Here is a 25203-nt window from a genome sequence, read left to right as displayed (position 1 = left end):
GGATTGTTCGCGACTTTCAATAGCATGGGTCTTTGGAATAGTTATAGTTTCCTCCTGTCGTTAAAATAACTATGGCCATTGTATTGTTTTACTTGTCTGATGGTCTATTTAAATTGTAAAATATGCTCGACGTTAATATGTTCTTTATTTAACCTTGTGAATTTTTGGTAGGTTTTTACTACAAACGGAAATATTATTTTAATAAATTCGAAACTACTGTGTTGCAGCTGTAGTACCGCTAATAAAACCGATATAGCCCAGGCCGTCCCTGATCCCTGCACTAATGAATCGGGACAGCATAATTAAACACTGCCGATCCGCGCGTCGTTCAGAAACTAATATGTTACATTGTGTTACAGTAACGTCACGTTCCAAAACATTTGAAATTGGAATCGTACATTATACAACGAAAATAAAGATTATTAATACCGCGTGATTATTATTTGAATTTGTTGACGTGTGGTATATGAACTCAACCTTTTTTATGTTTAAAAAAATTAAAGTGACAGTTACATGAAGTACAAAGTTTGGCTACATGTATGTCGTGTTTTAATTTAAGTTTTGTGCGTATGGGTTATCTAAAAGTAATAATAAAGTTACGATGATTAAAATGATCAAGTAATGTTCAGTGTCCTAACGTGTTTATATAAATAAAAGTGAATTTGTTTGTTTGTTATTATTATAAGTCGTAATTTAATAGAATAATAATGCATATAGAGTGATGAGAATGTTCACACCCGAGTTTCATTTTTCAAGCAAATTATTGGAATTGTTAACAAGAGGTATGTATATCCTTTGACATTTTTATTATTAGTTTTTAAGAATCCGAAAATAATTCAAATACTGCAAAATATGACAATAGTGGAGTCAATAAAGAAGAACACAAGTTAAGAAAAATATTATACTAAAAAATCCACGAAAAGAAATTGTTGTATATAATTGTACTTTGTATCGACGACAAGACGCAATCGAACCAAAATTTTCTGAAAATGTATTTAAACGACGGGAACACATATTGTTATAATTTTATGAAGAATTTGATTACTATTTCAGTGAATCTTTATATTTTAATTACTCGTAACTAAAAGAAACAGCCCATAAATATACCTCTAGGTACTCATTTTTGAGTAGAAGATTATTATTAAAGCTCACTCCACCAGACCACCACATTCAAGTTGGTGAATATACATGTGGTAGATATTACTTCATCGTTGAGAACGAGATAAATTTCAAACACAAATTAGACACTAGCAAAGGGACATAATAGTTCAGCCGCAGCATCAACAGCTTTAAGTGCTTTTTGGGCCAATAGAGTCTAGACTGCTAATTTGTTTATTTCTATCATTAATAAGTGGATAAAATAAAGATTAAATGAAGAATGTGCACGTGAATAATACCAAAGCCAATTCTTGCCTATTTTTAATATAACTAGCATTTATTATGCAGTTCAATATTTAAAAAAATAGAAGCGATTTGACTGAATTTTGGATGTAACATATTTTAAGACACAAGAAATATTTTTCTATATTTCAATAAAAATAACTAACCAGAGAAGGATAGAGCATGCGATGTGGTTTTTTAATAATTCGAAAAGGTTAAGGTCTCCAAAAATGTTTCAATGTTAATCTTTAATTTGCTCCATATAATTAATTTATACCTGTTTATTAAAAAAAAAACAACACTAACAAAAATTTTTTTAAGAAAACTTACATGAACCCATTATATATTTTTGTTAAGTTTATAATCGATAGGTATCCTAAAATTGATTTGCATTTTAGCGAAATCCATAAATAATGTCATTTAGTTTCTCTTAATTTTCTTTACGGTATTGAATATCAAGTTCGAAGTTCGTAAGGCCAAGTAAATAAATCCTGTGTTTGTTTCAGGAAATGCTCAACGAGATAGCTTCACCTTCGCTCCTAGTAATGGTGAGTTTGATCGCAATAAATAATATTGTTACCTAATAAATAACATTATGTATCGTACACTACGCTTGAACGATATTGGTACTAATTCCGTTGCAACAACAACACGGGTCGTTATCCTTTTTAACCAAATACATTAGAAAGAGAAAGCCATTACATTTTTTCCTACTTTACTTTTTTCCTGTATTTTTTATATAAGCGTATTTTTTAAGTAATATATTATAATATTATATATATTTAAAGAATCGTCGTAATCAATTGTTTTGAAGTTACTAGGCTGAAATGTCAAACATGTTTTTGTTGAAACGCTTCGAATAAGGTTACGTAGACTTCTTTTGAGATTCGAATTTGTTTTCGAAGATTAGCCGTAGGTAAAACGAATTGTTACTCGAATATAGTAATCGGACATTTGTCGATGAACTTAGTAATCACAAGGCCGTCTGTGTATGTAAATTAAGAAACCTTAGAATAGAAGAAACATAGACGATACAATTTAAAAACATACCAGGTATTGAGTTTCTAAATAGTAACGGTTTTTACCAATTTTTGCTTACAAATAAAATAACCTTTGTTTAAATATTAAGGGCACAATAAATAATTACATTAATTTAATGTTAACAACTTCTAAATTAATAATCGTTAAATATATATATTATAACTTAAGATACAGATTGTATTATTTATAGTTTATTTATATTCTTGCGAAAATTTGTTTTAAGCGACATAATTTTCGCTATTTGCCTAGGGCGCCGAGTTTGCTCGGACCGGTAGTGCGTAATCATACTTACAGGAAGGTTCTAGTGTATTAAATGCTAAGATAGTTTATCTTAGTAGTCTTACGAAATACAACATAGCTCATAGGTAATGTTCGTTGATTAATAAAATCGCTATATTTTTAAAACGATGCCGTTTTTCTAGTGATTTGTGGCTCAGGCTGCAGAGCCCGAAGCCTTGTTTACCAATCTTTTGAATTGTTTGTTGTAATACGAAATACACATATTTTTTGCCATAAAATTAATGGCAACTGTTTTACTCACTTCGTTGTTAGTGTAAGCTTTTATTTGTTTTGGAAAAAACGATAAATATGTATTTTTGTTTCATTACGCAGTTAATTACAGTGTACTAAAAATTATACAAGATAATTAGCGAAAATAAAACATTTTAACGAAATTTAACGACAGTCATTTGGATTGTTTTTTTTTATTATAGCAATATCGAAGTCATGTTTATTTTAATCAATCACTGATTATGTACAATTAAAATAATAAAATACTATATAACTATTAAGTGTATATATATCAGTGTAACTGTCTATGCATAACGTGGATACCTATAAATATGGTAACTGTGAGCCGAGATGGCCCAGTGGTTAGAACGCGTGCATCTTAACCGATGATTGCAAGTTAAAACCCAGGCAAGCACTCCTGAATTTTCATGTGCTCAATTTGTGTTTATAATTCATCTCGTGCTCGGCGGTGAAGGAAAACATCGTGAGGAAACCTGCATGTGTCTAATTTCAACGAAATTCTGCCACATGTTTATCCACCAACCCTCTGTGCCCGTTTGAAAAGTGAGCGTGCTTGAGTAACTACAGGCACAAGGGATATAACATCTCTGTTCACAAGGTTGGTCGTGCATTGGCGATGAAAGGTGTTATTAACATTTCTAACAGCGCCAATGTCGATGGTTGGTGGTGATCACTTATCTTTAGGTGAACTATTTGAAAGTTCTCTTACCTATGTCATAAAAAAAGCATGAAAACTCAGTTTTCAACTCCCTTAAGCGGCACTCGTCGCTTCCTTTTTATCTTAAATCCTGACCATCAATACCATTGTCACTTAGCGTCACAACCAGCCTTATGGTTAAAGAACATAAACCCACAACGAGCAAAGGAATTCCCAAAACGAATTGGCGTCAGGTAGACGGCATCGAAAACTCTATCAAAAGACAAAACCTATATCGTCAATTTTTAATTGCTTCTTAGCAGTGGGTAATTTTAATAGATATACTCAAAACAAAACACAATTGAATAATAAAAATATTGTCGTACTCAATACAAATAAATTAATCTGTTTTTCTATATAAACTACTATCGTATTATTAATAATATAATAAGTATAGGATTAAAAGTGTCGGTCGTGTCGTATAAAATTGATTAATAAGCGGTCTCAATTACTGACAGTGAAAATGTGTAGATCATGTTGTTAAATGTCATGTTGCAATTTTGTCACGTGTAAATTTTAAAATCACCTGTATAGTATTTTATTGGTACTAGCGAGCCGCCCCGGTTTCGCACGTGTATAAATTATTCGTAAATAAAACGATCTTATATATAAATCTTAAGATTTTCCAGTAAAACCTAAGATTTACCGATTATGAATGGTAAATTTCCATAAAACTTTGGGATTCGAACTTTTACCATCATTCACTTGGTAAATCTTAGGATTTACATGTTAGGTTAGGTTGGGTTGGCATGACAAAAGTCCGAAAAAGTCGTCCCTTTATTATAAATACTTACATTTACCAACTCATGTCGGTTCTTAGGTTTCACTGGAAAATCTTAAGATTTGCCTTAGTTCGAGCTTTTACAACATATATATAAACATAATTTATATCCTCGACGACGATCGACGACCTCCGTGGTCGAGTAGTGTGTACACCGGTTTTCATGGGTACACCACTCCGAGGTCCCGGGTTCGATTCCCGGCCGAGTCGATGTAGAAAAAGTTCATTAGTTTTCTATGTTGTCTTGGGTCTGGGTGTTTGTGGTACCGTCGTTACTTCTGATTTTCCATAACACAAGTGCTTTAGCTACTTACATTGGGATCAGAGTAATGTATGTGATGTTGTCCAATATTTATTTATATTTATTATTTATTATCCTACAGCTCTCAGGAATAATGTGGCTTTCTACGAGTGAGTTTTTTTAATTAGACCTTTAGTTCCGGAGATTAACCTACAAACAAACTAACGGATTTTACCTCTCCATAATATTAGTATAGATGTATCGTGATACATATATTTATACCTATTTTCATACAGTTAAAGTATTAAAACCAAATACAATTAATAAGTTTTAACAGAGACAATATCCTAGCAAGCAATGGTTATCGTATCCTATCACGCCGTATCTCGGATCAGCGAAACAATAACGGTATCTGTGAATTTCGCGTTCATTTATTTACAAGTATATAAATGGGCGGCCGGTCGTGACACCACAATGAAACCTTTCACCCACTTACCGCTACCGCTGCCACTACCTGTTGCGTGCCTACCCAAATGATCTAGATCTGGTAAAATCAGATCAACTGCACGCGAAATTTCGATTGACTCGCCTCGTGCACGGTCACGTGATTTAAGCTACTTGTAATGATTATTGCCGAATTAATGATATCGTTCAATTGTGAATGATTTTAATGTTAATAAGAACAGATTTTTATATAATATATCGTAAAATATACTTATAAATATACATATATGTATATTTTTTCTGGTTTAATAGAATGCGTACGATTTATTATAGTTATGTCTGAATTTTAATTCTTAAATAAATAATTATGATACTCTAATGTTGTCAAAACATCTTGTTACATCGCTACTAAACGTAAGGCTGCCCTTTGTGTAGTTATTCACTTATTTTTTATTATATATAGGAAAAAATAAGTAATATGTTTGGGAGGCTGATTAATTTTTATTATACAAAATAAAGCATTAAGAGGTTATTAATTCGTTTGACATTGAGTAGTGTTATTTATTTAGTGACACTAATGACGCAGTCTTTGTGTCAGTAATTAATTTAATTTACTTTCATAAATTAATCAAGACACCGTCTTTTTTATCGAAATTACTCGAAATGGAGTATATATTCCTATATAAAGCAAATGAATGAATTATTTTAATTATATACGTATCTATATAATACTAAATCGTAAATACGATGAAATTTGATTTAATCTTCTATATTAAGTTGTATCAAATGTAATGTATTTAGTATTATGAATATTCTCTGCAAATGAAATTTATGAAAAAAAAAGAAAAGAGCGTACTCTTTCCTGAAAGGCCGGCAACGCAACTGCAAGCCCCCCGGTGTTGCAGATGTCCATGGGCGGTGGTAGTCACTTTCCATTAGGTGAGCCTCCTGCTCGTTTGCCAACTATGACATAAAAAAAAAAAAAAAAAATGAAACGCAATCGTACTCTTTTAAAAATTAAAGGTTATTACGATAGCGAGAGCAGTGAAACGATGGTGTTGAGTAGTATTATGTTAAGTTTAAGCCTTTTATATACGAGTATATAAAGAATACTTTGATATGATATGATTTTGATATGATAAGACGACCTCCGTGGTCGAGTAGTGTGTACACCGGTTTTCATGGGTACGCCACTCCGAGGTCCCGGGTTCGATTCCCGGCCGAGTCGATGTAGAAAAAGTTCATTAGTTTTCTATGTTGTCTTGGGTCTGGGTGTTTGTGGTACCGTCGTTACTTCTGATTTCCATAACACAAGTGCTTTAGCTAGTTAAATTGGGATCAGAGTAATGTATGTGATGTTGTCCAATATTTATTTATTATATTTATATTCAATAACTATAATATTTGTTTGCCTGTCATTATGTTTATTTGGAATCGGTGTAGTCTGCTGATATTTTCCATTATTTCCATTGTACATCATCTGTCTCTAGTCAGTTCCTCAGTTAATTACTTTTTGCCGGAGTCATCACTCACACGGTCCATTCTAATATTTTCGGTTTTCTCTCGTCTTCTAGCCTAATAATCATTCCTCACATTCGTGATTTTTTTTTTTTATAATTGAGTACGTATTAAATAATAAGGCAGTTAATACTTACAAATGATCTTTGATTACGATTTGATGTGATTGTAAACCCCGATGCGACTTACGTAAAAATATACTCTGTAGCTTACCAGTTGTCATACTGATTGCTTGAATATTATAAGTTTAGGTGCCGCGTTTATTGGCGACTAATAACAAAGTCGCTTGTGAAAAAATCCATGCCATAAAAAATACATAAAAAGTACATCTATCTGTCAATTTTCATGGTGATTGAATCTCTGATAAATATTCTTCCATACCTTTTTTATATTCATTTTTTATATTTTTTATTTCCACCAACCCGCATTGGAGCAGCGTGGTGGAATATGCTCCATACCTTCTCCTCAACGGGAGAGGAGGCCTTAGCCCAGCAGTGGGAAATTTACAGGCTGATTATGTTATGTTATTTATGTACCTTTTTTATATATAAGACTAGTTGCCGTCCGTGGCTACACTCGCGATTAAAGGGTCATCAAGTGTTAGGCTTAAAAAGTAGCTGATATTTTTCCTAGTTCAAGCTTGCTTTTTGATATGAAATCAAATTTCAACAAATTAAAAAAACAACAGACAGACAAAGTTACTTTCGCATTACCGATATTAGTATAGATTTACTAGATTTACATTCAAAGCCTTGCAACATACCGATTAAACATTGCCTACTTGAATGAAAATTATCATGATATTATTTCTGGTACATACTCATTTGTAAGTTTTTTTTTAATGACTGGGTTGTGTTTAGTTGTAATAAATAGTTAGGTTAATATTATTTCCGTACACAGGGCAAGGCCGCGGGACAACCGCAGTCGTACGCCTTGACATGGTACTATAAACACTATATTATCTCGGAAAGGAAACTTGAACCGTTAGATCTTTTGGCCGAATGGCCGTAAGGTCATTTGTCACTTTATCTGATAAACCACGAGACTGAGCACGATGTTACTAAATTTTCATATTTCTATGTTTATTTTAAGATTATTTTTAATTTAATTCATTTAAATTACAAACGTTTGTGTTTTTTATAGCTATATTTCTTTTGGGTAGTTATTAAAAATGACGAGAGCGTATATTTATGATGCGCGCGCACAGAGCGACATGAAAACTACATAATGAAGTTGCTCACTAAGCCGCCAATCAAGTGTCAAGTCGCTCGAAATAGACAACTTCACACCTATCTTAGTTCACAATATTTATTTTATTACAGATTTAAATTGTGCACGTGTAAATTTGTGAGTGAGTGATGCAGTAATGGTGAAATAAGGAAAAATAACACGTATAATATTTATTATTATTATTTTTTTGTAATGAACTATTTTCATACAATTAAAAACTAATTTTATTTACGCTGAAGAAGTATAACTTCACATGCGCGTACATAAATAGGTACAGGCACATTTTTGAAGTGCTTAAATATGAACAGTCTTCGCGGATGCAGCAGTTCAGTCAGAAACTGTTTATGATACAAATAAATAGGTTTTAACGATTATTTACGCGGCTGTGTTTGTAAATATACAATGAAAACCTATTTCACTCTCAAAGCTCAATATTTCCTTCCTGTATGGCTTATATAGTGCATAAATGGTATCAACTGTCCGAGTTCTCACCATTGACACGATGAATCCAGCCTATTAGCGGGCCGGAGCATCGTACAAGAAAACTCTAAGGTTAACTATGCCCAAAAGTAGTAGTAGATACGCCATACAATTTGTATGAAACGACCTGCAGGCCGCAGTTACCAGCTTTGCGATCTAGATAACGCCACGGCTGCCGCGGCGCAACTACTTCGATTTTATCTTAACCAACTATATATATACTTTTGTACGCAACACATACCGGCGATTGATGGACCAATAAGAACAATGGAATGAAAAATTATTTGATGGTTTTCGAATTCAGTTACGTTTTGATAAGCTGGGAAGACTCCGCGTGTAGATTGCATTGTGCCAACTGGTGATATCTTCGAAATAAAAACGGCTATGTTTCTCTGTTTATGATAATCAATTCAAATAAAAGCTTTTATTAAATCAATGACTAAGATTACGATTATTGTATGATTTTAACGAATTCAGAGCTACATTTTTATTTATTCATTTGTACGATGTATCATACGATTTTTTATATCCAGATAGTATTGTTCATCTTCTTCTCATAAATTAAGTTGAGAACTGTAGTTAGTTCTTTTATAATTTTTAGACCAAACATCTGAAAACTCTGCATGATTTATGCTACGCTTTACACTTTTATTCCCAATATCAGACATGTTGGACAACAATTGTATAGTGCTATCTTTTTCTTAATTATGTCAAATCACTAATTACAGAACGAGCTAAACCGATGTTTAATTATTCGTCCGTCATCTTTATTACCAAGACTGTTAATATATTTTTAATTTGAGTCTTTTCTATTTTGTTTTACTATTACATTTTATTACATTTATTTAGATTTTCTAATTATTTTAATTGATAAATTTATATAAATAAACATAATAAAATATAATTAAGTCACCTCTATATCTGCGTGAGTAAAAAAAGTTTGAAAAGAGGAACCATTACGAAAGATATTATTGTTAACAAAGAGGCCAAAAATTGCCAATACATTTAAATAAATTGAAAACTTTGTTTATTTATAGAAATCAAGTACGCAAAATTATTAAAGTCGATTAAAATTCAGAATAGAAGAAAAGAAATTCTTAGCAAAGAGTCTGTGAATGGCTCTCATACAGAGTGTGCTCTGGAAGATTACCTTCTGGTATGATGGATTGAACATTTATTCTTTGTATTATGGTTTTGTGAGGGCCGGCTGCGTAGGTACCAGTCTCTCAAATTTGTTCTTCTACTAAACAGCACTACCTATCGCTTTAAAGAGTGACTGAGCCAGATACGAGAGACATAACTTCTTAGTTTCCTATGTTGGTTGCACATTCGTCAAGTAAGGAATTGTTAATATTTCTTACAGAGCCCATGTGTGTGACAAGTTACCATACGGTAACCCATTTGCCACCTACCTAAATGACAATAGTTTAAGAGCCACCAAGTGATTTCAAAGGTCGCAGGTTCGATCCTGACCTCTGTCTGATCCTGTCATCCACACAAGCTTAAAGGTTAATTGGAAGGGTAAATATGAATATTAGTTATTTCTAAGGTAGTAATTATAAGGGATGAGCCGAGATGGCCCAGTGATGAGCCGAGATGGCCCAGTGGTTAGAACGCGTGCGTCTTAACCGATGATTTCGGGTTCAAATCCAGGCAGGCACCACTGAATTTTCATGTGCTTAATTTGTGTTTATAATTCATCTCGTGCTCGGCGGTGAAGGAAAACATCGTGAGGAAACCTGCATGTGTCTAATTTCAACGAAATTCTGCCACATGTGTATTCCGCCAACCCGCATTGGAGCAGCGTGGTGGAATATGCTCCAAACCTTCTCCTCAAAGGGAGAGGAGGTCTTTAGCCCAGCAGTGGGAAATTTACAGGCTGCTAATGCTAATGCTAAATTATAAGGGATAATGCCACTGTTTTTAAAAAAAAACTATACCTTTTTTCCCTCTTTTCAATTCTCGTCAAATCACATAAATAAAGTAGGGTACGCGGCAGCTAGCTTTATTAATATAACACGCGTTTGTCCCTCTTCAATCGGCTGTGGCCTGCGCAGGAGTGGGTGTTAGTGGGCGAACATGGTAAACAAATGGTGTTGTCTAGTTTATAAGAGGCTTTGAACAGAAGTCTAACAATGGACTCCATTATAAGAGGACCATTTATAAATAAGTGGTCTTTAATATATTTTTTTAAGTGGTCAGCTTCTGCTGGTCGTTGAGTTTCTTCTTGTTTACATTTTGTAGTATTTTTAATGTCTTCAGTTAGCTTCAAGAGGTTAATTTTATTGACTAGTAACGGTCTGTTTGTCTTTGCTGGGAATAATTTACGCTTCGCTTCCAGTGGATTTACGGCAGTGCTATAATTATATAATATAGTTTATTAGATAAATAAAAGCTTTTCTTTTTTATTAATTTAATAATCAAAATTAAAATATACTTTATTCAGGTAGGCTTTTACAAACACTTTTGAATCGTCATTTTATAGAATTATATAAAGTAAAGCTATCACCGGTTCGGAATGTAGATTCTACTGAAAAGTACCGGCAAGAAACTCTGTACTTACGTCCAACATTTAAAATAGTAATTAGTTAAGTTAGTTAATTACAATTATGTAACAAGTTATGTTAGTTAAATACAATATACATACTTCCTGAAAGTCAACAAGTATAATAATATAAATATTATATTGAGAATTTAGATATTTATACAAATATTACAAATAAATAACAGAAACTGACAATGTCCGTATCCTGTTAAAACTGTTATTTTAAGTGCTTAGTCGATGGTTTACTTTCGACTAAAAAAATTGGAGGAAAATGAGCACAATGTGAATGGGAGATGTTTATGGACAATGACTATTGTCATTGTCCATAAATCTCCCATGATCTAATGTGAGTTTCTTAAAGCCTTAAGTTCTCACATAAACGCCGAAAATGGATATAATAAAAAATACGTCCATTCAAAGGTTTATTATTCATAATTATTTAGATTATTTGTTAACACAATCAACATTTTAATTAATATTTAAATGAGAACCAAATAATAAAAAAAATAAGAATGATTCTTACTTATTGCGTATTTGAACTAACTAGTTGATAAAGATTAAAACGATTAAGCAAATAATTAATTTAAACGACCCTTAAATCATAGCAGCCATGTTATCGCATATCTAGTTGTGATTAGTGCAATACTACCCTTATTTCATCAAGAATCTGATATTGCAATATTGTCAAAAAAACAAATATATTATATCTTTAATTACAAAGCTCGGATTGCATCATCGCAGCTCGTTACTTAGAACTATTAAAGTGTCCATTCCTATTCGAAATCTTAGATTATCTTTGAAAGATACTAGATTATCTGGACAAAATGTTGCGTAACATTCAGTTTAGTTCCTATAGAAAGGATAAACAAAAGTAGTTCAGCGATCTCTTTTAAATAACAAATAGATGTTGGTAGAAAATGTTAGGTAATAGTTATAAATTTGTTTGTTTATCATTCGCGACTAATAAAATTTATTAATTTTCCTTTGGAATGATCTCTGCGAATGTACCATCTGATGGACTTTTTTAAAGGTGGACCTTTAAACACAGACACGGTTGAAGTATACGAAGCCTATATATGTATACCGATCCTTAAATCTTCGTCGCGTCACCTACCATGGGATCAAAGATGATACACGGTCATACGCTCTATTGTACTATTGATGTTTAGTGGTAGAATAATTTATGGTACCCACCCAGACGGTCACAAAACAGTTATTATTTGGGCTTTAGTTATAATAAACTATTAACGACGTCTAAAACAATAATTTAAAACAATACAAATACAACAGATACAATAAAACGAATGTTATTATATTTATGTAAATTTCATTATGATTTCGATATGCAATTATTAAACGTTAAATATAATTACCTAAGTAAGTATTTGAATAATGCTTATATTTAAATATTATTGAATTAATTCGACTGAGAATATTGAAGTATATTATAAATACGCCTAATCGTAGTTTTTTTTATTACATTTTTAATTTAAACAGTTTAGTTTTTGAAAATATTGAGCTTATCGGCAATAATCGTCAACTACAAACTAAAATATTGAATAGTATAATTAGCAAAAGTACAAATCAGTACTGTAATGGTTGTAACTATTGATAGGATAGAAGGCCTATGTTACGTGGAGGGGTAATTGGGATAATTGTTGTTGATTTAACCTCTCATCACAGCGTACGTAAGGTAATGATAATAACATTCATTACCACGGGTCCCATGACACGGAATCGATAATGGCAGTGTGAGTTGCTGCGTTTAATTTTAGCTATAAATCATGCCCTTTCCCCGAACGGAGGGCCGTCCGACCGGTTCACCCGCGCAGCCTCATTTAAACTGTAGCACATTCCAGCGCTGACCGGCGCTGACCGGCGGCTATAGACTGGCGCTTTTACATATTTAAATATTATTTTTTTTATTATTCTTTACTTAATTATTTTATATAGTTTTCGAAATAAACTTTCTTTCCTTTTGTTATTAATAGGTAATCTTTGTAATTCTTTAATAGTTGCTGTGTAGATGTTGAAGAATTACAAAAACAATTGTCAGGATAAATACCAGCTATGCAAATATATTGCAAAATAAATGACAACTTTTAACTGGTTTTATGGGACATATGAAACCTAATTAATAACAACAGCTGTTATTCTATTTTTGTATTGTTAAACATATATTAAGTTTTTTGTGTATTGCAAATTTTTAAATAAATGTCGGCCCGACTATGAATACCGGAGAGCGCGTAAGTGCAGACTCTCTTTTATCTCTCGCCGCCGATACACGCACTGCGCCCGCGCAGTCATATTAATATACGTTTTTATCAATATCCACGCACACAACCCTATCGCTTACTGTTCCTCCGCGACATTTACGTTTTTATATAAAATTTTAAGTACGGCATTTAATGCCTATTAAAATATTACTCTGCGTAAATTAGGTTATTTTATTATTCAATAGTTTCAAGATGTGAGTTTCTGATTGCCCGTGACAGGTTCGTTTGTTTAAGTCCAGGTTTAATTAAAACCTGTCGAAGGATTCGGAGAATACAGCCTCGAGTTATCACATGATGTAGATCATGAGAAACTCTCGGAACTTCCGTGAGAAAAGCACTGATTTTTAAATTAACATTTAAAGTACAGAACTGGAGAAAGACGATTTCCATATAATAATATTATTGATGCGGAAGTAACTATGTCGGTCTGTCTGTTGCTCTTCTGATGATATTTGGTATAAAGCAAGCTTGGACTAAAGCGCGTAGCTGCGGGCGACAACTAGTAAAATATATATAATCGTTGCTAAATATAATTCCATCGATCTTATGACGTTCTCATGCATGTCAATTACGAATGTATTGAATTGTGAAAGAGCAGTATTCTATTTAGTTCTGTCTGAAGTAAGTTTAGATCGTCATTTTATAAAGCTATCGCGCTAATGAACCGTAAATTTTCATCGGATTTGGACAGTCGATTCGCGAAGAACTGGAAAGACAAAAATCAAAATCATTAGCAGCCTGTAAATTTCCCACTGCTGGGCTAAAGGCCTCCTCTCCCTTTGAGGAGAAGGTTTGGAGCATATTAAACCACGCTGCTCCAATGCGGGTTGGCGGAATACACATGTGGCAGAATTTCGTTGAAATTAGACACATACAGGTTTCCTCACGATGTTTTCCTTCACCGCCGAGCACGAGATGAATTATAAACACAAATTAAGCACATGAAAATTCAGTGGTGCTTGCCTGGGTTTGAACCCGAAATCATCGGTTAAGATGCACGCGTTCTAACCACTAGGCCATCTCGGCTCATCAAAAATCAAAATCATATATATATAATTGAGTTAATAGGTATGTATATTATTATTAAGTTATTATTACAAATTTTGTATAGGGTGTAATTAAACGGAGTAATTAAGTAGTTAAACAACGCTACGTCTCCTTCTCTCGTATGTCTAATTAATGATGTCCGAAAGAGATAAGTCATATCGCTAAGGTATATTTATAAATAAGTCCGTAAATTTGTACTATGTTTCTTGATATTGTTTATTGAATATCAATTCCAAGTTTTGATCATTTGTAATCATTTAACGTGGATATAAGAAATAAAACATTTATTCATACGGTGTTTCATAAAATATGGCAACGACTAACCTGTGATTGTGGAGAGTAAATTATAAGCTTTGATATCCGCTATAATCCATTCTGTTATAACAAGACCCGCTTATCTTCGCGTCTCGATACTGTTCAGCGTTGATGTTTCCTGGTAATCAAATTTCACAAATGGACCTACGGTAGCAATAGCCCTCGATAGCATTGGGCAATTACCGGACAATTAGTTCACATTTATACACGTAATTAGTAATTATAAATAAATATATAAAATAAAGGTAAAAGTAACTTTGTTTTAAAAGTTTTTGACTAATAAATAATTTTGTGTTTATTGTCTAAGAAATGAGATAGCCAAGTGGTTAGAACACGTGCATGTTAACCGATGATTGCGGGTTCAAACCCAAGCAAGTACCACTGAATTTTCACGTGTTTAATTTGTTTTTATAATTCATCTCGTGCTCGCCGGTGAAGGAAAAAATCGCGAGGAAATCTGCATGTGTCGGATTTCAACGAAATTCAACCATATGTGTATCTGCCAACCCGGATTGGAGCAGCGTGGTGGAATATACTTCAAACCTTCTCCTTAAAAGGGAGAGGAGGCCTTAGCCCAGCAGTAGGATATTTACAGGCTGTTACTGTCGTTTGTTGTTGTGATATTTTTGGTAGATTAATTCACTATTACTGAATATGTATATGATTTAACGTTTATTTTTTAAAGATGATATCATCCCGACTGATTATAATCACGGCGGCCTATCTGTAGGAATACCAGACACTACGCAGGACATAATATCGTGCATAAGTATGGGCGCAAACGCGGGTGCAGTCTCCACTACCCGCTGTGATGGATTATGATATGTGTCTCATAATCCGATGCGATGGGAAAAGTCGCCAAGTCCAGAATCAGTTCAGGTGTAGAACCAACGGCTACCTACTTTTCGAAGCACGGGACTGTACATCGTTCCAATTTCCAGACATTCGGACTGTTTTTGAGATTTTTCTACTAAAACCTGTAACAACTTTTTATTTTCATGAGGTTTCAACTCAGAACCGTGGCATCTTTGGTCTTATCTATCTAACTTTAGACCAACGAGGCAGTCAAAGTTGTTTTTAATGATAATTTAAAATATATTTATGCAGAATACGAACACATACGACTCATGTTGTATTAAGATTTGATTTAATTGCCTTCAGTAAAACCACTTGCAACCTTGGAATTAATAAACTATAATGAGTGAAACTTCACTGGACAAAGTACACGTGGACAATACTTGAAAATTTTACTCTAATCACATATTTCAATAAACATATATTTTATTTCATAATAGTTATATAAAATTATTTATTGTATAAATACACAGCTTTCATAAATTACTCAAACTTCACGATTCAATGGAAAATAAAAACGTGGGTTAGAGCTACACCCACAAGTCACAAAAGCCCCGGGCCGAACGCTACTTTATTCCCCTTGGGTTCGAGTCGCTCATAATTTCGACAAAACGGCGATTTGCTGACAGCGCAATCCTTCGCCCACGCTCCAGTCTGTCAGGGCGATGTGATAAGCCTAGATAATTGCGAGATAACCGCTCGCCTAACAGATGAGGCCTGCTGATGTTTATTTTAAATTATCCGTATAATATCTGAGATCTAAGGCTTGAATAAGTTATGGATAAGCTCTCAGAGTTTATACTCGTTTTACAAATGACTTATGAAGTCGACGTTTGTGTGAAAACGCGCTAAATATTGTCGGTGAAATTTTATATCATTTGAATATTTATTATTTGCACATGAATTATGATTTTTATGTAATTTTCTATTTATTTACATAGAACATTATGTAAATATTTATTTTAAAGATAATTGTTCGAATATGTGTTCATATATTTGCTAGAGTGATAAGCTACGTCGTCTTTCGGTGCAAGATAAAATCATAAAATAAAAAAGCGACCAAGTGCGAGTCGGACTCGGCCATGAAGGGCTCCGTAGCAGCAAGAAACAAGGTTTATGTTTATGAAATTATTTTTTTTTATTTTTATATTTGTGTTGATTGAAAGGTAAATTGCGGTTTACGATTTGTGATGTATTAAAAATAAAAACTACTTACTAGTTCAAACCAATTTTCGGTAGAAGTTTGCATGGTAATTATATATATATTTTTTTATTTTTATCATTCTCTTATGTTAGAAGTTAGAGGGTGGAACACAACTTTTATCACTTTGGAAATGTCTCTCGCGCAAACTAATCGGTTTAGAAAAAAATGATTTCAGAAACTTCAATATCATTTTAGAATACCTATCCATAGATACCCCACATGTCCCATACATTTGATAATTTTTTTTTTTGAGTTTTAGTTCTATGGAACCCCGAAAATTTATTGTTTTTTTTAAATTTTTATGTAAAAATTTTAATGCGGCTCACAGAATACATCTACTTACCAAGTTTCAATAGTATAGTTCTTATAGCTTCGGAAAAAGTGACAGACAGACAGAAAGACATGACGAATTCATTAGCGTTCCGTTTTTTGCCATTTGGGTACGGAACCCAAAAAATGGTTATAGCCTCCAGTTGAGTATGTTTAATATACAGTGTACAATCTATCGAAGCAGCGATTCTCTTGGTACTGTCTGTTAAGATATTGACATTGCACAGATTAATTTATGGTCAGGAGTTTGCATGGAATTGCAACAATGCGTTCATGTGGTAACTTATTATATAACGTGCGAACGACGAAAATCGGCTTCAGCAATTCAAAAAATATACAATTGCGTTTAAAGTGTGACATAAAGTATCTTAAATGAATATAGAATTGCTGGTGTTGGAATCAGGAACGGGAATTTGAAGCTTGCGGGAAGGGCGGAAACAATAGGCACTGCATTAATCATGCTTTTTTCTAAAATATAGTACCTGGAACATTATTTTGATGAACTTTTTTTATATAATATGATTATGCCGAGATGGCCCTACGGTTTGAGCACGTTAATCTTAATTTGAGATTCCGTGTTTAAACCCGGGCAAGTTCCACTAAATTTTTATATGCTTAGTTTGTGTATATATTTCATATCGTGCTGAACGGTGAAGGATATAATCACGAGAAACCTGCACATGACTATCACATGAGTATTCACCAACGCGTTAGTGCAGCGTGGTGCTTTTTGCCATTTTATATAATTTTTACTTAAGAGCTTTCATTTGTACTAAATAGTCATCCGATAGTTATGATCTTGATATTGACAATTTGTTACATTTAAGAAAGTATCGTACAATTTTCTCGTATATACTGTAATGTCTAATTTAATGATTATTATTTTTATAATTTAGACGTATCAGGGAACATATGTGATAAATATGTTCATAGCTGTTGATTTGACGCATTTGTAAAGTTCGGTATACGTTGATTGAGACGTTACTCTGCCCAAAATTACAGACTATCTGCAGATATAACCTCATTATATGAAATATGCTAATATGTACATACAAACAGCTTAATCGTTGGTTCTACTATAATTTGAGTCATTGCTTCGCTCTCTTGCATTTTCCGCGAAAAAACCTGTGTTATTCTCCAGTTAATAAACCATCTCTGCCTGTGTAAAAAATTACATGTTTCGGTTGGTCGATGGTCTATTGCTGTGTGAAAGAAGAACCGACATAAAATAAAACAGATTTTTGCATTTATAATAATAGCAGAATATTAGTGATATATATTGATCGTCAGTCAGGACTGATGACGACGATATCTTCAGAAAATAGTATACTTCAATAACTTTGCGGAAGAAATAACCTCTCAAATATCTCCAATATGTCAAATACATAATGCTTTTATTATAATTAGCATACATAATTATGTCATGTAAGACTAAAAAGGTGTTACATAAAAAAACATGTAATCATTTCATTCAATTTAAAAAATAAACAAAGTTAAAACATTCATTTATTAATCAGTATGAAAAACTCTTCCAGTAATTATACGAATTTCGATACCGAAGATACTGAAGACGAATATTTGAAAATATTAAATGAGTTATCGATATCGTTTTCACAATTGTACACATTAATTCTATTCGTAGCAGTATTGTCTATGCTTAAAGTACTTTCCTGTAAGTGTTCGTCGATACTATGTTTATAAATAAAATATGTTTGTAGTGTGTTCATAAGTTATCTATGCTAGTCCAGCACAGAGGACAGGGTTGGCTATCTTATAATAAGAGTAATGAGACCGGTGGGCGATGGTCACCCGCAACCCGCACCCGGCCCACTTTCCTATCTATCGGCTTCGCTCGGCTTTGTTCGGCCTCGGTCGGGTCACGTGAAAGTTAGATTGTAAACAATGTAGAGCGGTTTTCAGATCGGATTTTGTTAATTTAATTAATTATGATTACTATTAATAAAGTTTAATTTAATCTATTAGAGGAAATAGTAGCAGAAAACGAGGCTATGTATTAATATTATTATGTATTCATTTAAGTTTTTTTTTATTAAAAATTAAAATCAATTTATTCAAGTAAACTTCACAATGAAGCGTTTATGCATCGTTGATATTTAAATACTACCACCGTTTCCGAAAGCAGCTTCCAGCGAGAAGAAACGGCAAGAAACTCGCATAGTTGCTCTTTTCCTGTGATGGAACCCGAGCATTCAAGGCTTAAATAATTCTGTAAGACTTTTGTATATATTTACAGGTTTTTTAATTGGGCAGCATTGTCTTGTTAACTTAATTCGATAGATTAGCTTGCGTTATGTTATAAACATAAATGATTAAAATATTACCATATACTTACATTGTAGATACGAACTGTTTTAAAGTTCTAACACAATTCTAAAGTAAGTAGTGTAGGTTAATGCGTGTTTCGTGTGATCGATTGACACACATATGATATTTGAATATATAGGATGATGTACGTACAATGCACTTTTGTATCCACAATATAAAACGGGATGAATGGTAAATGTTCAATGGATATAAGGGCATTTATAATGATCTTAACTATTCCAAGGGAAAGCGAGTTTGCTTATTTGTTACACTTTCACGTCTTAAATACTCAACCGATCATCATAAAATATTACATACAGGCCATCATGGGTTCAGAAATAAACAAAGCGCACCTAACACCTGCCCGCACATGTCCATACACGCGAGCGAAGCCGCGGGCAGAAACGAGTAATTCATGAAATCAGTCGATTAAATAACTTGTTTTATATAATATAGTTTGTTATCATATATAAAGTCGTTAACAATAAGAAACAAAAAAAATATTTCTACATTACAAATATTTCTAATTACAAATGTATAGAAAATTTCATGCGGTGACGACGAAAAATTGTTAAAACATAGAAAAATACAGAGTGAGACGTGAGGAAGTCGTTAGCTTCATGTCGGTGACACAATGGATAAGATTTCTTATATTTTATGTAAGTACCTATGAGTTCCATTTATTTGGCGCAAGGATTTCGTAAAATATAGAATTTATTGAACTTTTTTATATCTCAAAATGTATACTAAACTATGGATATAACGACTCCTTGAGAGCGAACTCTTTTAATTTTCATCACGTGCTTCGCGTTGAAGTAAAAAATAGTACGGATACGAGCATGAGTAATGTATGATAACATTGTATTTCAAATGCTGGAAAAGTGTAACTACTAGGTTACTTGCTGAATATTTTCGGTAGAATCTACATTCTGAACCGGTTAACTGTTTTAAGTGAACCTCAATACAGTCCTGTAAAATGCCTATTCAAAAGTATTGTAGACGCCTATTTAAATAAAGGAGGTACATTTTGATTTGATTTGATTTGTCGTATAAAATCCTGCTACATACGTTGTAGCTTCAAAACTTAAAAAAGTAGAGGCCCAGAATTGTAGCATTTATTACATTACTCATTTGACGCCATTGGACAATTAATTAGATCATTTATATAAATCTTAATATTGCCTTTATAAATTGTTTGTATATTTAAATTTAATTGCTAAGTGTTCTGTATGACATATTATGAAACCAATACTAAATAATTTTTCGAGCTGCACATGACACACATGCGCACAGATATTATTTTTAGAAAAACCATTAAAACATCGTAATGTAGTATTTTTTTAATTAAGTCTATACGGTAATATTTAAACTGGAACAAAAATGAATCCAGGCTTATTTCAATTGCATACATGGCATTCTAGCCTTTCCAAAGGCGATATTAACAACACAAGTCAAAGCAAAGTTATTTCGCGCCGTCTGTTTGCTTAGATCTTTTAAATTGCGCATCAGATTTTAACGCTTTATATGCGGTTTTCATCAATAAACACCGAATCATTCAATAGTGATATTATAGAGAATTTAAACTTTTCTAGCAGGAAGCTTCAAGCTACACGTTTATTATAGACCCTCATTGAACCCGTGCGAAGCCGGGACGTATAGCTAGTTAACAATATTATCTGGTTAATAACACGGAGCTCTCTAATCGTGCTATTGTAATTGATATGTTGGGTTACAAGATAAGTTCCATAATAGTTGAGCTCTGCAGAAGTCAGGTACAGGACACTTAACGTAGAACTATCTGTAATTACTATCGGTGCTAGCGATGAACGATATATCTTACAGGAAAATCGAGCGGTTGTGTATTTATGACTAAGAATTGCGGTTGAAAATTTCGATTTGTAAGATTTCTTGTTAATGACAGGATTTGTGACCGTAAGGAGGTCGCATTGCATATACTGAATACCAAGTTTTTTAAAGACCTAATTATTTCATCTCGTAGTCAAGGATGGAAAGGCGTTCTAATTATTGATACTACTTAGAGTCTATGAGAGTTAAATTCCTTTGAAGTAATACTATAAGTACGGCATACTTCCTCTCTCTGTCATTTATGATATAAGCTACCTCGTTGATTTGTGTGGCTCGTGAGGCTGGAGTTCCCGTAGTCTAAGGAAAATACACCGTAACACTTTTTCTGTCAAGAAAATTTTGGAAATGTGCAGTATCGATACCACCGTGACCCAGACAGCGGTCCCGTCTAGTTAGATAGCAGTCCCTTCGGTTAGAAATGAGGAATATTGAGTGCATTTGTGTTTGCTCGTAATATCTCTTGCAGAGTTGTTTATTCTTTGATGAATATAGCCGTGGCGATCGATCTCGTTTCGGACATTAAGAAGATTACTAATCTTCTACTATGTATATTTTTAAAAAGATTTCTGTGTTTATTAACAGTCTACATGCAAAAAGTACTGAATATCTTGACATGAAATTTTCACTATTATATTCCACGTGTTTCAGACTTTGTTTTTGTTTAAATATTATCATATAATATAATTCCACGTATAATATAGACACATCAACGCGTGGCCTGATCTACTAATTAAATCATAATTATACTTATTTATTTATATGCTACTTCTAGTAGAAATGTATTTTTTATTACATATAAGTCGAAATATAAGTAAAAAAAAATCTATTTAATTTACACGCCTTTATCTACGGATTGTACAACCTTACGAGCCTATCCCGTTCAGTACCATACATTTATTAAAATGCCATACGCCATTATCATATAATTTCAATTTGCATACACAATATCGTGAATGCGAACTTCATCCATACATTAGGGTATATCTGCACTCCAGCATAATGATTAAATACTATCAACCGACTTTACTCGAGGGCAAATACAAAACGTTACCGGACAGTAGCTCGATATAATTATTATAAAGGGTTATACTATGTGGTTCTTGCGGCTTCGTTCTTTGTCCGCTACTGAGACTTTTACTACTGACATTGTTTCCATTATGCGCTAAGACTTTTTGTACGAGTGTCTGTATCGCAATTATTGAGTAAGAAAAGAGAGCCCACTGTGAATTATCGAGGTTTGGAAACTCGTAAATGATGAGCCTGTGAAGAAGGTGGCGAGGCCCGACTGGATGCGAAAGGCGGAGATCTGGAATCTCTAGCGCACTTAGGAAAAGCTCTATGTCCAGTTGTGTGACTGAATGATGAATTTGCGTTAGTCGCATAAGAATGTTGGGTACCAACGATAGAATGTTTTTTTTAAAGGGAGCCATTAAGTTTACATTAGGGAGATATTACGATATCGAATAACCAGTGACCCGGCTTCACACGTTTACGAATAACGTAGCTTTCCGCTAGTGATTATTTTTAGAATTGTACCTTCTACATATAAACAAACAAATTTAACCATTTCATAATATTAATTTTGTGTTTAGTTTTGGTACGACAGTAAAAGCGGTCGAAATCAAACGTCAGTGTCTTTGTTTGAAGGTGACAATTTACAGTGAATCGTCCAATTTGCTGGACGGTGCGGCGCTTTGAAATATAAAATAAAATAAAAATAGATCATTAAACGCGGAAGGTAATAGAGAGATGTAATTTTATTAAATTGCATCTAAGAATACTTTCATTGTCCACGTAACCGGTTGCGAATGACTGTTGCTTTTATTGTCGTCCACTTGTACACATATTACGTAAACGTTGTCGTTGTAACAATGGCAATAACTAATACTTTATGTTACGGTGCACGCGGTGACGAAAGTTTCTAGTTTAACGCGTCTCGTTACATTTTGAAAATTATGATGAATTAGTAATTATAATGAATGATCGATCGCTACAAGCGGATAACGCTTCCTCGTGTATCATGTTTTTGTGTCAGGGACGTTTAATAGGGTCCAAGGGTGAATAGATATATCAACCAGATCCATCATGTCTCTACGAAGTATCGCTTTCTAACGAAATGATTAAAAGTTGATGCACATTTTGTTTTGTTATGATATGGCTTCGTAACGAGAATGTTTTCACCGAAAACCGCGTTTTATATTTGGAATACCTTATTTTAACCACGTGTTTCATGAATGAAATTCAGGTAGGTATCATTGGTTTTATAATCCTGAGTATCGCTCAGTCTAAATCTATCTAAATCCAATCTGCTGTTGAACGGCATTGTGGTATTCGGATCGATATTCCTACACATCACCTACAACATTAGAGGTCGTTCATTTTTTGTTTTGGACTTCTTTCAAATTTTTTTAAATTGACATGGTTATTTTTATTACTACAAGTATTTAAAAAGTGATATTTACCATGTTTTTTAATTTTGTTTGGCGGAGCTCTATATTTCGACAGTATCTACGAATGTTCGTAATACTTACTTTGATCTTAGAAATATACGTCTCAAAGAATATTGTAAGAATTATAAAAGTTTATGATATAATGAGTTTTACTTTTGAAGTTTATCGTTGACAAAATAATGTTATTTTATACAATCGAACTTGAGTACCCATGTTAAATTTATTATTTATATTTAACTAGTACGCTCATAAAGTCGTGTTACATTGTTTAATTAAATGTAAACGACCATCGGTTTTAATATCCGAAAAGAATCAGAAAGAAAATTTTTAGTTAGTCTTTTCCTCCAAACTTTTACAAACAACATTCAACCTACAATTATATTTATTTTATTAATCGTGTATCAACGAATACCAGCTCCACGTATTTCTTATCGCCTGTATAGTATTTTATTCAGTAACATGCTGTATTTATTAATGTTATTTCGACAGTAGATTTACATTTATTAACAGGTTAATAAATACCCGTCAGTCTTAGGCATTATTAGGAACGAATACCGCCATGGAGGAAGTATTAACTTTGTTATGCTCATAAATAAATAAATATTTTTATTAAAATCTAACTTAGTTTTACTAACAATATATTGAAATATCAAATTTTATAGTTCAAATGTGCTTAATAAATTAAATGTTATTACATTTTCAAAATAACATTGAGGTCATTCGGCTCTGGAAACTTTAATAATTTGAAATAGATTAAATTAACTTCACTACACTTACTACTGGTTTTGTTATTTTATTGTTTTGTTAAATATTTAAATTATTTCATAAGTTCAGTTACTTATACCAAAAGGTAGTAAGTATATTTTGCGTGAAAATTGATAATTCGTTTTTTCACAATGTTTTCTGAGAAAAAAGTCCCATAAACATAAAAGATTTAATTTACTTCAAATCGTCATATCGTTTTGAAACTAAGTACTTAACTAATTGATATTTAATATATTTATTATTTAGATGACAAATATTTTGTTACATTTTTGCAGCCAGGAGGTTTATAGTTGAACTCTTTACTGGCACATAGTGATAACTTTGTTTATTTTGTTTTAATAAATCATTAAATCCCATACATTTTGCTAAAATAATCGTGCTTTTGATTTTAAAAAGTACTTCGTTATCGTCATTATGTTATTGATTGGTGAATAAAGAAATATTTATATAGTGATTGGATGATTCGTATTTTAATTTCTTAACGACATGAACGCATGTCTGTTTGTCAATAATAAAACGAAGTTAATCTCCATAGGTTTAATGAAGTATAACGTTAGTATTTATAGAAAAGAATCGTCAACTTATAATTTATTGCTAATGAAATGACTTAATTGCACTCAATAAAATTGTTTTATGTCTATAGGAGATTTCTCTGGCCATGACGGCAATGCGTGCAGAAAGGTTTTTCATAAATGATATGAATGTTTTGATAATTTAGGTTAAAGGTTTTATGTAAAATTATTTTATGAATGTATGATTCATTTTTGTAAAAAGTAAAAGTTGTATCAGGGTAGGATTTACTTGGTAGTAGGGCAATGTGCAAATAGGTACCATCTGCTTGTAATATATTATATCCAGGGCCGGACCGTAAGTTTAGGGGGC

At 32.8% G+C, this 25203-nt stretch overlaps 1 protein-coding gene across 2 annotated transcripts in view; it reads left to right on the top strand.

The window, feature by feature from the left end:
* LOC113403479 (ataxin-2) overlaps positions 1-25203 on the top strand; it is a 231225-nt gene that overhangs the window by 34617 nt on the left and 171405 nt on the right. Inside the window, exons 1-2 of one of the 2 annotated variants that reach the window (XM_026644045.2) lie at positions 560-782; positions 1887-1928. In XM_026644045.2, the coding sequence (XP_026499830.1) occupies positions 722-782; positions 1887-1928 (103 nt within the window). In that variant the 5' untranslated portion in view covers positions 560-721. Of the gene's footprint in view, positions 1-559; positions 783-1886; positions 1929-25203 lie in introns of those variants that run through there. The other variant, XM_026644043.2, reaches the window with a different exon arrangement.

The sequence above is a fragment of the Vanessa tameamea genome, chromosome 13 (genome assembly GCF_037043105.1).
Source record: "Vanessa tameamea isolate UH-Manoa-2023 chromosome 13, ilVanTame1 primary haplotype, whole genome shotgun sequence".
NCBI lineage: Eukaryota > Metazoa > Arthropoda > Insecta > Lepidoptera > Nymphalidae > Vanessa > Vanessa tameamea.
This window is presented reverse-complemented; position numbering and strand designations above follow the sequence as displayed.